This window comes from Gigantopelta aegis, chromosome 3 (assembly GCF_016097555.1).
Source record: "Gigantopelta aegis isolate Gae_Host chromosome 3, Gae_host_genome, whole genome shotgun sequence".
NCBI classification, from domain to species: domain Eukaryota; kingdom Metazoa; phylum Mollusca; class Gastropoda; order Neomphalida; family Peltospiridae; genus Gigantopelta; species Gigantopelta aegis.
The window spans coordinates 30,415,788-30,430,664 of NC_054701.1; the positions used below are offsets into that span (position 1 = coordinate 30,415,788).

Consider the following 14,877-nt stretch of genomic DNA (forward strand, 5'->3'; position numbering starts at 1 on the left):
TAAAGATAACGAACATCTAGAAACCATTATATTTCAGTATGTTGTTATACCAACAAGACGATCTTTAGCTGAAGCATTCCAGATTTTGGTGTCTCATTTATTTGGGGATGCTGGGAGTCCATATCTAATTGGACAAGTAAGTGTGTTTCTTTCGTTTCATTTCAACTTAGTTTCGTGCTTATATCCATTTAAGGTTCAAGCACACACCTCAGCTATCAGGTATGTCTGTCCAGGACAGTGGGTTAGTTGTTAGTTGTTGGTGGTTAGTGCGAGAGAAGAGTGTAGTGGTCTTATACCTACCCACTGAGTTGTTAAAACTTGCTCTGGGTGGGAGGCGGTACCGGGCTACGAACCCTGTACCTTCTAGCCTTATGTCCGATGGCCTAACCACAACACCACTGAGAAGTAAATTTTGTTTTCTCAAAATTTATGTAGAGTTCTTACAGTTATTATGGGCTTCTCTGTATTATACCTAACTTTACCTGATGTAATTTTAATATGTGTAAATATTAATTTTATTTCTAATGTTTGTGGAAGAATAAAAGATGAATAAATGGGGACATCAAAAGTCATTGTATGTATTGAGTTGTCTGTCGGACAGTGCATAACAAAGATCCCTTGCTGCTTTTTCTGTGGGATTAGCCTCTCTCTCTGTCTCTCCCTCCACCCTCTATCCCTCTCCCCTCTATTTCTCCCCTCCCTCTCCCTCTCCCCCCTATCTCTGTCTATCTCTCTCACAAGTGTCAAAATAACCATCTTTTAAAACATGGGGAAGTGTCATTAAACTAATTTGTTTTCCTTGCCTTATATATTTTATATTTAAAGGTATCAGATGTTTTGGCAGTATACTTCAGTAGTTCACCCAAGAGTGCGTTTGTCAAGTTTGTCACATTGCAGTACGCCCTGTACTCAACACCTTTTGTCTGTGTTATTGGAGGTGGAGCATTTCTGGCCACGGCCCTATTTATAGAAGCAGATAGAAAGAAGGCTGAAGATCTTGCTAAAGGTATTGGTGAATTTTCAACATTATTTATGATAGTTTGCATTGGGGATCAGCTGTAATGTCCATGTTGATCATCTGTAATAATTGGTTTGTACAACAGATCAACATTTAAATATGCAGCCGGATATCAGAGAATGCGGTTTAATTTGTCAATCATTGTTACTGTTTAAGAGAAGAATACAAATTATATGTTAGTGTATTGCAAAGATTATTCCTAAATAATCTCAAATGTTTTTTTATATATAGGATCAGTTTGTCAGCTAAAAGTCAAAACCTTGTTAAGTCAAATTTTCAAAGTTCATAAAGCCGGAAATCTCTTACGGAAGGTTGGGTTTGTTGCTTATAATTTCGCAGTCTTCACCATGAGCAAAATCAAGGCGAGCTGAAGATCACTTTCCTGAAATAATGCTAGGCGAGCAATCACATGAAGTGTCAAATAAAATGTACTAAATTTTTACTGTAAAGCGATCAATTTATCACTCTCCTGAGACTTTCCCAGTGAGTGTAGAGCCGAGTGGGAGTGATCACTCACATTCTCAGGCAAAGACTGATTTTATGGATTACATTATGGTATATATACAGTGAAACCTCTCAAAACCGGACCCCTCTGTAAACCAGAATTCCCTCAAAACCGGACGTTTTTCATGGGCCCTTTTTAAATATCTGTACAAAAGAGAACCTTTCTAAATGAGATACCTCTTGAAACTGGACTTTTTACTTGGTCCCGAGCGTGTCCGGCAGACCTGTCAACCTTTAGTCAAGAGAAAGCAGGAGGTGTGTGTTGAAAAAGCAGGAGATTTTGTCAAAAAGCAGGGGATTTTTAAAATTCACACAATTTAACCCAAAATCGCAAGATTTAAAAAAAAACATTATTACAATAAGTTATATGAATACTTTATAATGTCATATATACTTCTTAACCTTAGATCTTGGCATTAAAAAAAATAATTAATTATTAAAGCTTCTTTTTTTCTTTTCTTTTTTTTTCTTTTTTTTTAAGTTTAAATATTTTTATGATTTAATACATATTTAAAAAAAAAAAAAAAAATTATCCAAAAATGTTAAGAACATGAACAAGAAATAAAAAAAATTAATTAGTACATTTACGGTATTACACTTATAGCCTTACAGGTTGCTTTACATTATCATTTGTGGTTAGTGTGCCTAAGTACCAAAGACAAATTTATATAAATCTTATAAATTAATATTCAGTTTTTACTATAATGAGGAACGGTGGCGTGGTACTTATTTAAAATCATTATAATGATGCAATAAACATTGTATTTTCATTAATCATAAGTAAAACCTCATTACGGACATCGTGTGAAATATACCGGAATTATACCCATTTCCGTGAGTAACTTTATGTCAAAGTCAAACACAACATTTTTTAATTGTACAAAAATTATTTCTTGAAGTGTACCCTTATAACCAACATTTTACTGCACAAACATACAAAATTAACTGACACAAGTTTGTTTATACAGCTAATTGGTCTTTTCGTTGTCTTGCTGTGACATGTGATTTTAACATGCATGTGTATCGCTGTCAACTCGGGAGTCTGGCAGTTCAGATTCGTCATAGTTGCATTATCATTATGTAATCCAGTGGGAAGACATTTTACAATTCAGAGGTGTTATTAGAACTAAATTGGATAGTTTTTTTTTTTTTTATATGGCAACACTGAATGTCAATTCACAGCCTGTTGAATTAGCGACACACGCTTCGTAGCCATTACGATGACAACAAACATTATAATAACACGTCATTTTATAAACTTCATGTGCTTTTTTAACAATATAAATAGGCTATCCCACAATTCTCACTTCGGCAAAGGTTAAACAGTCGGGACAATTTGGCCTGTTACATTCTCGGAAACCGAAAGTAGTCGACATTTTCCGAATGAGAAAAAAAAGGCAGAGTTACTTCCCTTCTGTTATTTTGACAAAAGAGGATCGATTTTTTTTTTTTTATGCTTACAAAAATGTCATTTAACAGGAGAAACTGTCTCCCGCACAGGTGAAAAGGAGATTTGATCAAAAACCGGGAGACTCCCGCGGAATCCGGGAGGGTTGACAGGTCTGGTGTCCGGTTAAGAAGAGTGTCACTGTATATACTACTTTGTTACATACTATTTGAGTTACGATGTTTTGACTTTTAAGTCAGTGAGTTTTAGTTGTTTCACATTTGAATGACGTACGTTTCTAATTAAACCATCTGTTTAAAGGTCCTGACCTGTCGGACAGCAACGAAGCGCTTGATGCTCAGGTAGAACGATCGCTCCAGGAGTTCATATGAACAGCCACTTGAAGTACACACGCTTTCACTTGTTATTACTAACACAATACAGTGAAACCTCCGTTACGCTGTCACACATGGGAGTAGTGAAAAATGTAGCTTACAGTTAACATGTTTGTCAGAATAGTGAAGTGATCCTTTAAGAGAAGAGTAGCCTATGTGGCGACAGCGGGTTTCCTCTAAAAACAGTGTCAGAATGACCATATGTTTGACGTCCAATAGCCGATGATAAGATTAAAAAAAATCAATGTGCTCTAGTGGCGTCGTTAAATAAAACAAACTTTTTTTGATCCTTTAAGACTGTAGAGGTATATGTGAATATGTGCAGATGAGGAAATATGGGAAAAGTTTGGGTTTTTTTTTTTCAATTTTTGTAATAGCCAGTTGTCATAATACATTGTAGTATGATATCCAGATATCTTCGCTAAAAAATATGTATAGGGAATTACTAGTTAGAATGGCGAATGCTGCAAGGTTCTGCTGAGCAGCATTTGCCATTCAACCTGAGCAGGATAAAGCCGATATCTTAAGACAGTAACCAGTTATTTCTTTTATCCTGCAATCCTACAGGAATGGTAAAACAAAAATTATTTATTCCATTTTTGTGTACGCAAATCAAGTATCGTCAACCTAGCAAGGCTTTTGCTGTATGACGTCATACAAGATACATGACGTCATTCTTTGTAAGACACTAGCTACATCCTGTCACATTCAAAAAGCGTTTCTGAACTCTAATTCATAAATAAATATACACGTTTTGTATTGTTATCACAAAACTAAAAGTTATTTGTATTTACTGTACTAAAATCATTTAAAGAGTATTATTTATTGAAAATATAGTCTGAAATACACAAGTCGAGTCGGGCTTATGTCACATGACCTATAATTTTGGTCAGTGACAGAAAATATAAAGATTTATCTAGTCATCATATCTTGCCAATGAATACAGTGATTGCGGGATAAATATGACAACTGCAGTCTTGACATATAATATATTTATAATGGTGAGAGTTGTCTCCATTTTTCTAAAGAGTCCAGAGTACAATGAGGTTAATGATAGTATTTTGGGCAATTAAAATATAGTGAAACATTTCATCATTAAAATGTAATGAATAGATGACAATTAACAGTAACATGCTTTTGTTTAGATTTAATATATTAATGCTCAAACACGTTCCACATGAACATTTGACAGAACATCATTTCAAACATTTTTAGAATATTTTTGCAGTGTGTAGTGATCACTGAAATTTGTGTTACACTGTACTGAATATGCCTCGTCTGTACACAGTCGCATATGAATTTATGGAAGAATTAAAAAAAAGTTGTTTTTTTAGTTGAGATAATAAGACATTTTGTCCTTTAACACAAGAGATTTTGGAGAATAGTAAAGCAGCCCTTTAAAACCATTAAAATATTTGGGAGAATAGAAAGGTGGCCCTTTGCAGTAGTTAAGATATTTTGAAGAATAGTAAAGGTGCCTTTTAAGACTAGAAAGGTATATCTTTAAGACAATTAAAATATTTTGTAGAATAGAAATGTGTCCCTTTAAAACAAGATATTTGGGAGAATAGTAAAGCATCCCTTTAAGACAAGTGACTGCTTGACCTGGTTTGACTGTTACTTGTATTTTTTATACACTAGGATGGTGTCTGTGGGCTGACTTCTCTCTCTCATTAGCTGTAGTCACTGTTTTGAACTCAAATAGAATGAACAATAATTGATTTGGGGGGGGGGGGGGGAGAAGGAGGCAAAGGAAGAAAATTCTTATCATTTATCTGAATAAATGTATAATATTATTTAGTAATTTTGCACAAATACTTTTTTATATTTAAATACAGTAAAGTTCATATTATATTGAATAATTTATTTATGTTGCAACAATGGCAATTAAGAACTGATTTATCTGATTAGGTCAGAGAAAATTAAATCAGATTTTAATAGTTTTATTAAATGCAGAATGCTACAGAATCAGTTTATGTTTGTTCTATAGTAGCTGACAAAAGTAAGATCTCAGATATTTGATCTCAGTTATTTTTATAACATCTGGCACTGTGCTTATAAGAACTTCTAAAAGTTTACGATCACAGCTTTAATAATGTCGCTCTCTAGCAAAAAGCTTGTAGATAAAGGCTTGTGACTTTGCTAAATTAAAATCTGGAATTCAGACTTTAAGAGCACAGGCCCTGATGTTATAAAGTAAATAACTTTGATAGCTTACTTTTGACCAGCTGTGTTCAAAGCTGTTATTTGTAGAAATTATCGTTTGATTTTCAAGCTTTTTGTTTCCGTTAATAACACTTTGTGTAGTTTTCTCTTTGCTTTCTTTTTCTTTTTGTAGTTTTCCAACTTTACTTCTTATTTTTATTTTTTGCAGCCCTTTTAACTTTTAGGTAAAGAAAAAATTTTAACTGCAGTTAGTGTTAGTCCTTGAGTGATTAGATCTTTGTTATTTGAAGTTTTATGAATTGCAGAATAACATTTTATTTATTTATATTTTTATTAGATATGGCAGGGCATGACTTTTCCATTAACAAGGTACAAATAGTACTTCATGCTGACCCAGGCTTTCTTTAATAAAGTACAGTCTACACAAAGAGCATGTAGTTAAAGAATGGAGACCTTACTTAAATTTTGAGTCCCTGGACTTTAAAATTGTGTAATCTGGGGGTTCTTTTTAGGTTTTTGGGGTGGTGGGGGTTGGGGGGGGGGGGCTGTTTGGATTTGTTTCCCCTGTCAGCTATAACATGTTAGTGATCAGTTAGCTTAATACTTAATACAATAGAAAAAATATTATCACAAGTGGCAGGCATGCCATTTGACAGATTGCCAACATATTATCTAAAGTTGAATGGTGAGGATATTCCATAATATACTACTCAAAAGAATTTAAGGGTCAAAAATTTATAACCAAATAAGTTTCAGAGTGTATTAGATTGATGATGTAAAGTACACCAACATTTTTATTTATTGTTCCATATTTACAAAAAACCACAAATAAACGTCACTGTATACAAGAAAGTCACATGACATGCTGTCAAAGTTGAAGGTTGTCAAACATGGATTTTACACATTAGAACATTCATTTAATAGTGTGTGAATCCACCCCTGGTGCGAATACACTCGACACATCGTTGCCTCATGCTGTTGATCAGACGTCTGAAGAACTCTTGGGGAATGGCCTGCCACTCTGCAATAAGAAGTTGACCCAGATCATGAAGGTTGGCCGGAAGGGCATGGTTATCCCGAACTCTCCTGCCTAATTCGTCCCAGGCGTGCTCTATTGGGGCGAAGTCAGGCGAATATGCTGGCCAATCCATCCTGGCGATACCTTGTTGTCTGAGAAAGTCCGTTACCACCCTGGCGCGGTGGGGTCTGGCATTGTCATCCTGCAGAACTGCCCCGCCGCCAATCTGCTGAAGGCCTGGGAGAACCAACAGCCGGATAATCTCATTCAGATAGCAGATTCCATTCAGATTGCCATCCACCACAGAGAGGGGGGTCCTGTGGTGGATAGAGATGCTGCCCCACACCATGACGCTGCCACCACCAAACCGGTGACGTTGTCTAATGTTAACGTCAGCAAAGCGCTCCCCAGGACGTCTGTAGACACGAACCCGACCGTTGTTGAATTGGAGACTAAACCTGGACTCATCAGTGAACATCACTCGACCCCACTGAACACGTTGCCACCGCAGATGAAGCGTGCACCAGTGACGTCTGGCCATTCTGTGATGTGGTAGGAGTGGTGGTCGAACAGCCTGGCGACGGCAGCGTAGATTATTGGCTCTCAGACGATTGCGTATGGTTTGATCAGACACTCGAGTTCCAGTCGCAGTCCGCAGATTGTCACGTAATCGGCGTGCAGTGGTTGTGCGTTGACATAGAGCCATATTGGTGATGTAGCGGTCCTCTCTATTTGTAGTGCTTCGGGGTCTTCCCGAACGTGGACGATTTCGAACAGAATTTGTTGCTTGTTACCGTTGCTACAGTCGGCCAACGACACTCTGACTGACACCAAGTCTCAGAGCAACATTTCTTTGCGTATTGCCATCCTGAAGCCAAGCAATAGCCCTTCCTTGATCTTCGATAGTCAGTTGAAGTCGTACCATTGTCGAATTTGGAGTGTGCACCGTACACGAACGCAAGCTCCAGTTATACGGAAATTCAGCATTGGGAACATGGAATACACGTGCAAAGCGTGCAAATGAAGCGCTTTGTGAAAAAGCAAGTTACGGGCACTTAGCAGACCTTTCGCTTTCGCCCTAATTTACGTGTTTTCACCATTATAACTAGTCGACAGTGTCAATGACAGTGGATTTTAATTCATTTATGGGTTGCTTAGACCCACTTTCGTTAAAATGGAACAATACCATGCGTGACATTATGGTCTAGCTAATATAATTGACATTCAGAAAATAATGTCAAAATTATCGTCTGACCCTTAAATTCTTTTGAGTAGTTTATATAAAGATCTGCCAAAATGCAAATATGACAGCATGTTTGCTTAGCTTTTATTTGGTTGCATTTTATTTATCTTAGTCAAATGTAGTTTGGCTATGCCTAGTTAAACAGAATTCATGCTGGGGTTGGGATTTTAAAAAGTTTTTTTGGGTGGTGGTGGGGCGTCTGTTTGGATTTTGTTTCCCCATCAGATATAACACATGTTAGTGATCAATTAGCTTGCTGGGAAAAGAAAGGAAATGTTTTTTGTTTAATGACACCTCAGTATATTTTAAACTATGATTATTTGGCATCTAACATCTGGCGACTTTGATACATTGTCTAGATACGTGTGGTAAGTTAGGAAGCACATTGCTGCAACATAGGCTATCCCTAACAAACGGGGGGGGGGGGGGGAGAGGGATCTTTTATGTGCACTTTCCCATAGACAGAATAGCACATACATCTTTTTTATCATATCTTTTATGGGGCACTAGTTGGGTCGAGGAAAATAAATAATGGTTCTACTCGGAGTGATCGATATGATAAAACAGTGCAACTCAAGTGAGTGCTCTACCACTAACTACTTATAGGATATTAAATGGGCTTCCATTTCCTATCATGTTTATGTCCAGAGTGAAATAATTTTCAATTGCTTTAGTGAGTGAATGAACATTATTTATGGTAGCGAATTTAATATCCTATTTATTACCCATAATCGATATTAATTTATATCATTCATCTCGTTTCATTGACATTCCTGTATAGATGTAGTGTGCATGATGACATCAAAAGTGTTACGTCCCACTTGGCATTCTAATGGGACGTATCACTTTGATATGTTCCAAGATATATTTGTAACCATATGGGTAAGAAATCTCCCTTCCCCAGTTTGGTGGGTGGCATTAAACAGTTGTTCTTTTTATAAAAAATTGGGATGGCTGCAGATAGAAATGAATACCGGCCTTTGTTGTGTCGTGGTTAAGCCATCAGACATAAGGCTGGTAGGTACAGGGTTCGCAGTCTGGTACTGGCCTCCCACCCAGAGCAATTTTTAATGACTCATTGTGTAGGTGTAACCACTAACCACTAACCACTAACCACTAACCCACCGTCTTGGACAGACAGCCCAGATAGCTGAGGTGTGTGTTTGAACCTTAATTAGATGCATGCATGAACATTATTTGAAATGAAAAATTATAGAAATGAAATATGCCATTAGGTGGTTAATAACAGGAGAATAGGTTGCTATTTTAAATAGCTCAATTTTTTATAAAATGAAAGACATTTTTCGCATATTCATGCATTCAAAATATTTTAAATGTCTTTGTTCATTATACTAATTTAAAACTTAATGCATGCTGGGGTAAAATGTGTGGCTCTTTTAGTGTCACCTTTACAGCTTGCATGTTGGTATGTATGGTTATATACATTTTAAATTACAGTTCCATATCTGTTTTTAAAAGTACAAGCATGGCACTTGCATGAAGCACCTTTTTTCTTTGTTAGATGTTACCTGTAGCTTATGTGATTTTTCACAAAGTTGTTACTAATACATATACATATATTTCAGGTTTAAAGTTACATTTAAATGGTTTAAGTTTTCATTTTTGACAAATATACAGAATATAATGTTTATGTTTAACAAGTGTATATCATGTAGTTTTGTTTGTAAAAGTAATAATTTTTATGGATATTTTTTATTTTTTTGACAAAATCATTTTTATCTGCAGTAAATTTATCATATGAAATAGGAAAATGGAAACAATTTCTGACAGAAAATTTTCATGGAAAGAAATGTTATCATGACTCATTCTGAAAATATTTTTAGCATATTTTGCACATACATTTTTCACATGCATACCTGTAATGTATTTTGTGAGTATTTACAATAGCCTATAATGTCTTCTATGTGTGTTTTTTGTTCTAATTCTTTTATCTATTTATAATATTTGTTTTTGTGTCTTCAGTTATTTGATAAAATATATAATGACACTTTTCTTCTCTTTTTTTTCAGATTTGAATGCAAAGTATGGGTCGATTTTAAGTACTGTTGCTAAGAGTGACCAGGCTATAATTGTAAAAGAAGGAGCACTATCACAAGGCAGCTATACAAGTGACTAGAATTCTGTGGCAACTGTTGAATCATTCATTATGCAGATACTCGAGCACAAAAGTTTGAAATACGGTCTCAAGCATACGTTTCTGAAATACCAACTTGAAGGCAATATTACTGATTATGATTTTCCCAGAATTATTTTCATAGCAAGACATTATTTTATTCCACTTTGAAGTGAATACTGAGTTGATCCAATATGAAACGGGAATATTGTATATTACTGGTATTGTTTTCTTACTTAAACAAAAATTATTTAAAAAACCATCACAAATGTATATATATAGATGTGAAGATATTGGAATGGGATCAGGGGCAAACCATCACAAATGTATCTACACAGATGTGAAGATATCGGAATGGGATCAGGGGCAAACCATCACAAATGTATATACACAGATGTGAAGATATCGGAATGGGATCAGGGGCAAACCATCACAAATGTATATACACAGATGTGAAGATATTGGAATGGGACCAGGGCAAATCATCACAAATGCACAGTTAGAGTACTTCTCCATGAAACTGCAGAATTCCATGAAAAGTACACACAAACACACACACACACACACACACACAGAATCCCTTAACAAAAGGAGAAAATGACATAAAAATAGATCAAAATGTATATTGTTTTCACTTTACATGATGAGAACAACTGAGTACTTCTCCATGAAACTGCAGAATTCCATGAAAAGTACACACACACACACACACACACACACACAGAATCCCTTAAAAGGAAAAAATGACATAAAAATATATCAAAATGTATATTGTTTTCTCTTTACATGATGAGGACGACAAATTAAGCAAGAGGAATAAAAACAAGTGTTGTAGCTTTCATGCAGGCACAGTCATGTTTATCATCACATAGTGTACATATTCATACTGTAAGAAGACATTTGCCATCAGTTTTGTTGAAAGCAATATTTTCCTTCAGTACTATACTTGAACACAGACTGAGAAGAATAGCGAAGCAGCAGTATTATCACTTTTATGTGCAGAAACAATACGTATCTCAGTTAGGATAATTGCTTCATGTGCAATGGGCTGTAAAATCTATCACTCTTGAGGAATCCATTGGCTCATTTTCCATTCCAACCTGTGCTCCATGTATATCAAAGGTCTTGGTATGTACTGTCCAGTCTGGGAAAGTGCACACTAAGTACCACTTGCTGCTAATTCATCAGAAAGATTATATGATGGCAGGGGTTGTTTTTCTCAATGTCAAGACCAAGTATTAAAATTGCCATTTGTTGTGATACCTTCTAGTCACAGATTAAATAATGTGTAGGTTAATGAACATTCTTTTCTTTCCATTGTAATACGGGACTACATAACAGCATTGTGCACCTTGGATTAAAAAAACCCTGTTCCATGTCATTCCATACACAAAACAAAACTTGAATCAATGGTACCTAAGAATGGGTGAGATTTGCTGTATGTTTCTTGACAATTCATCATCACTTGTGATGTTATTAGTTTTAAATATTCAAGATAGAACTACCAGCTTTGAGAATGTTCATATGAAAACACAAGTATTTGTGAAAGACCAATGTACAGTGAAACCACTCAAAACCACTTAAATATCTGTACAGAAGAGAACCTCTCTAAACCGGATACCTCTTAAAACCAGACTTTTTACTTGGTCCCAAGGGTGTCCGGTTTAGGGGAGTTTCACAGTACATTGTCCATATTGTATTGTCAGGGCAAAGGAAAAAGAAGGAAGAGGTGGACATGTGCCTTGACATAGTGGATGATTATAAACAGTTGATTGGCTGTTGGGAAGTTCAAACCACGCTATGGGCATAGTAGGAGGGGGGGAATACACTTGTTGAGAGGTACCGTTAAGTATTGATGAATAAAAAAAAGAAGAGAAATGATACAGTTTGGCCCATAACTTGATTTCATTTATGTCAACACACAAATTACAACTTTGCTCTTTTACGTTATTTTAGCCTCATCCGAAACAATTCTAATGCCCAGTTTTTATTTAGAGTATGAGTTTTCTTTTGTGACTTTACAAACATTTTCACCATTTTGTTATTTATTGGAATTGTTATATACAGTTTGTAATATTTAAAATCCTCTTGGTGTGTAGTTTTTGTTTTATTGGTACTTTTGTTGGCTGGATTATTGTTATGTAACATCTCTAAAAATTAAAGTCACTGATTTTAGTTTCCAAGGTATGTAACTTCTTCTGTTTTGCATAAAGTTTACATTTGGGGTTGGCTTACTGTAAATATCAGGATGACCAGAAACACATTGGATTCACACACAAAAAAAGAAGAAGATAATTTAAGCAAGAAATTGTAAGTAATGTGTAATTTATTGTAACAAAAAGCGGTAATATTAATAGATGAAAATATTTTACATTTTATAATAACTAGTGTAAGTGTTTTTAACATTTAAAAACCTTGATATTGGAAAATATGTGCAAACTGTTTTGGCACACTTTTGCTTTATAAATGTTGAGGATGGGGTCTTCCTTCCCCCCCCCCCCCCCCCCCCCACCAGTCTACATTAATAGCCTTGAAATATGCATTTAGTAAACCTACTCTCACAGAAATAACCAATAATGTCAGTTGACTAAGTTAATGTGATCGTCAAAATGACTGAACTTAATTGCTGGCATCAGTAGAAAGGTTGTCTTCACCAAATGGTTTTAATAATGGTTTTGGTGTATTCAATGGAACTCCGAGCTTGTATTCTGAGCTTTATACTAATTGTGCTTTGACTCGAGCAATGGTGATTAACACTTTGAATTTATTCATTAGATGGGAACATATAGTTTATACTAATATGCTGTTTATTACATAATATTTGAGTTTTAAACAATGTGACTCGATGAAATTATTATAAGAAATGGAAAGTGATAACATTTTCAGATCTAATGAACAAAAAGATCTCCTGGCCCGTGGTGAGGAGAACCGAAAAAACCCGGTTGTGACGGCAGTGTTTCAACCACTAATTACCTTTGTTGGTTGACTTATAGAATAGTTTCTTTTGAATTTAAATATAGTACCAAAACACACATGCCAAATAATACTTAATATATGAAACTATTCTAATTCTCTGCACTAACAGTCTTGAATAAAAATATACAAATGAATATTGTTTACTAGTCTAGTCTTTTAATTGAACTGGTACTTGTCTTTGTTTGGCACCCAATAGCCATTGTGTATCTTTGTGGCGGGGTGTCATTAGACATTCATTAATTCATTTAGTTAACGTGTTTGATTTCGTTCAACATGATCCATTAATAAATGTTTTTAACATAATTTTTAGTTTAGCAATTATATCATGCTTTTGGGCAGAAAGGGGGTGTCATGGAGTGCTTTACTAAGAATTGGGGGGAGGGAAGAGGGATTTGTTAAGATTTACATAACATTTTCAAAACAATGTTTCATAAAGTAAAATGCACTCAGTTATGACCATTCAGTTATTTAACAAATAATTTTTTTATTATTACTAAAGAAAAACAAAAGAAATATACTCTGAAAATGCAGAAGTTTAAGTCAAAATACATTGTACTTCATTGTGACAGGGAACTGGAGGGGGTTTTGACATAAATGCGTAATTTTAGAAGGCGATGATTCTGGTTTTATAAAATATTACTGGGGGAGGGGTATTAGAAATGCCAAATTTTGCATTACATACGAGTTACTGAATGGCCCTAAGTCAATCTTTACTGTAACATGACCAACTATTTTTCAAACCATGGGTAACTTTTATTTACCTTTAAAAAAGAAACAAATTGCTTGTGTCTGTAAGAGATAACTTAATCTCCTGTAAGTGGGTGACCTCAAGTATGAGAATCCATCACCTTACCAACTGAACTCTCATGAAAATGGCCACAAGTCGTCGGTATCAACAATAGCAGCACTTCTATTCATATATACAAATATGCTTTCATATCCAATAAAAACATTATTTATTGATTAGAAAAATTGCTGAAAGAGAAAGCTGTTTGCTTTGCTTTGTTGTGGCTTAGCTGGGTTGCAGCAAACAACATATTATACTAGTTGGCCTTAGTAAATATTGATGGAATGTAATGATTTTATAGATTATTATATTATTTCAAGAATGAGTTTGCTAATATTTCAAGCATGATTCAAATGGATCTGCTTTGTTGCTTTAATAGATATTTTATCTTATTGAAACTAAATGTTTAACAGCACCCCCACATGAAAATACACATTGGCTTATTAAAACTACTCTAATACGTCTCAAATATACATAATACTGTATTATATGTTTGTCATGGAGATTCTTACACTGTTGTTTAAATAATAGTGTTCAAATTGTTGAACTTGAAAAAATGAAAATATTATGAATTATGTTATGTAAAATTCTAATCTCAAAATGTGCAATCATATTAATGTACAATTGTTGCTCATGATCAATTTTAATTTTTTAAAAATAGAACGCTGTTATTTATGTAAATACTTAAATTATTAGTTATTGATGAATGTTCAATGTATGCATGCTTTTATGTTTTCCTAATCAAGTAAATGTGTAGTGATTAAAAACAAACCAATCACTGAGCGCTTATTCCAAAATAGACTGTTACACATCAGTCAGTGTTCACAAGTAACACAACCAGTTTCATCTCATTATATCATGTCTAAAATGAACATAGAAATATTATCCACTCTTGTATCTGTGTAATATATATATATATATTTTAATGTGTGTATGTGTATATTTATATATACGTGTGTATGTGTATATGTATATATACGTGTGTATGTATATATATATATATATTATATATATATATATATATATATATATATTATATATATTTATATATATATATATATATATATATATTATATATATTTATATATATATATATATATATATATATATATATATATATATATATATATATATTTAACACCATAGCCTGATAATGTTTTTTGTATTGTCAAGTGCCTTTCATTATAAAGTTTGAAGAACAGCTATGACAAGCCTAGAAAAACATTAAGCAGTCTTTTTCTGTTCTTTT

At 34.4% G+C, this 14,877-nt stretch overlaps 1 protein-coding gene across 4 annotated transcripts in view; it reads left to right on the forward strand.

The window, feature by feature from the left end:
- The window catches only part of LOC121367865 (protein spinster homolog 1-like), a 39,177-nt gene extending 26,202 nt beyond the window's left edge, over window positions 1-12,975 (forward strand). The window contains exons 9-13 of one of the 4 annotated variants that reach the window (XM_041492296.1): window positions 38-136; window positions 826-1,006; window positions 3,231-3,314; window positions 5,808-5,839; window positions 9,762-12,975. In XM_041492296.1, coding sequence (XP_041348230.1) covers window positions 38-136; window positions 826-1,006; window positions 3,231-3,301 — 351 coding nt within the window. In that variant the 3' untranslated portion in view covers window positions 3,302-3,314; window positions 5,808-5,839; window positions 9,762-12,975. The remainder of the gene's footprint in view (window positions 1-37; window positions 137-825; window positions 1,007-3,230; window positions 3,315-5,807; window positions 5,840-9,761) is intronic. The other 3 variants (XM_041492294.1, XM_041492297.1, XM_041492298.1) reach the window with 3 other exon arrangements.
- Window positions 12,976-14,877: the final 1,902 nt, after the last annotated feature.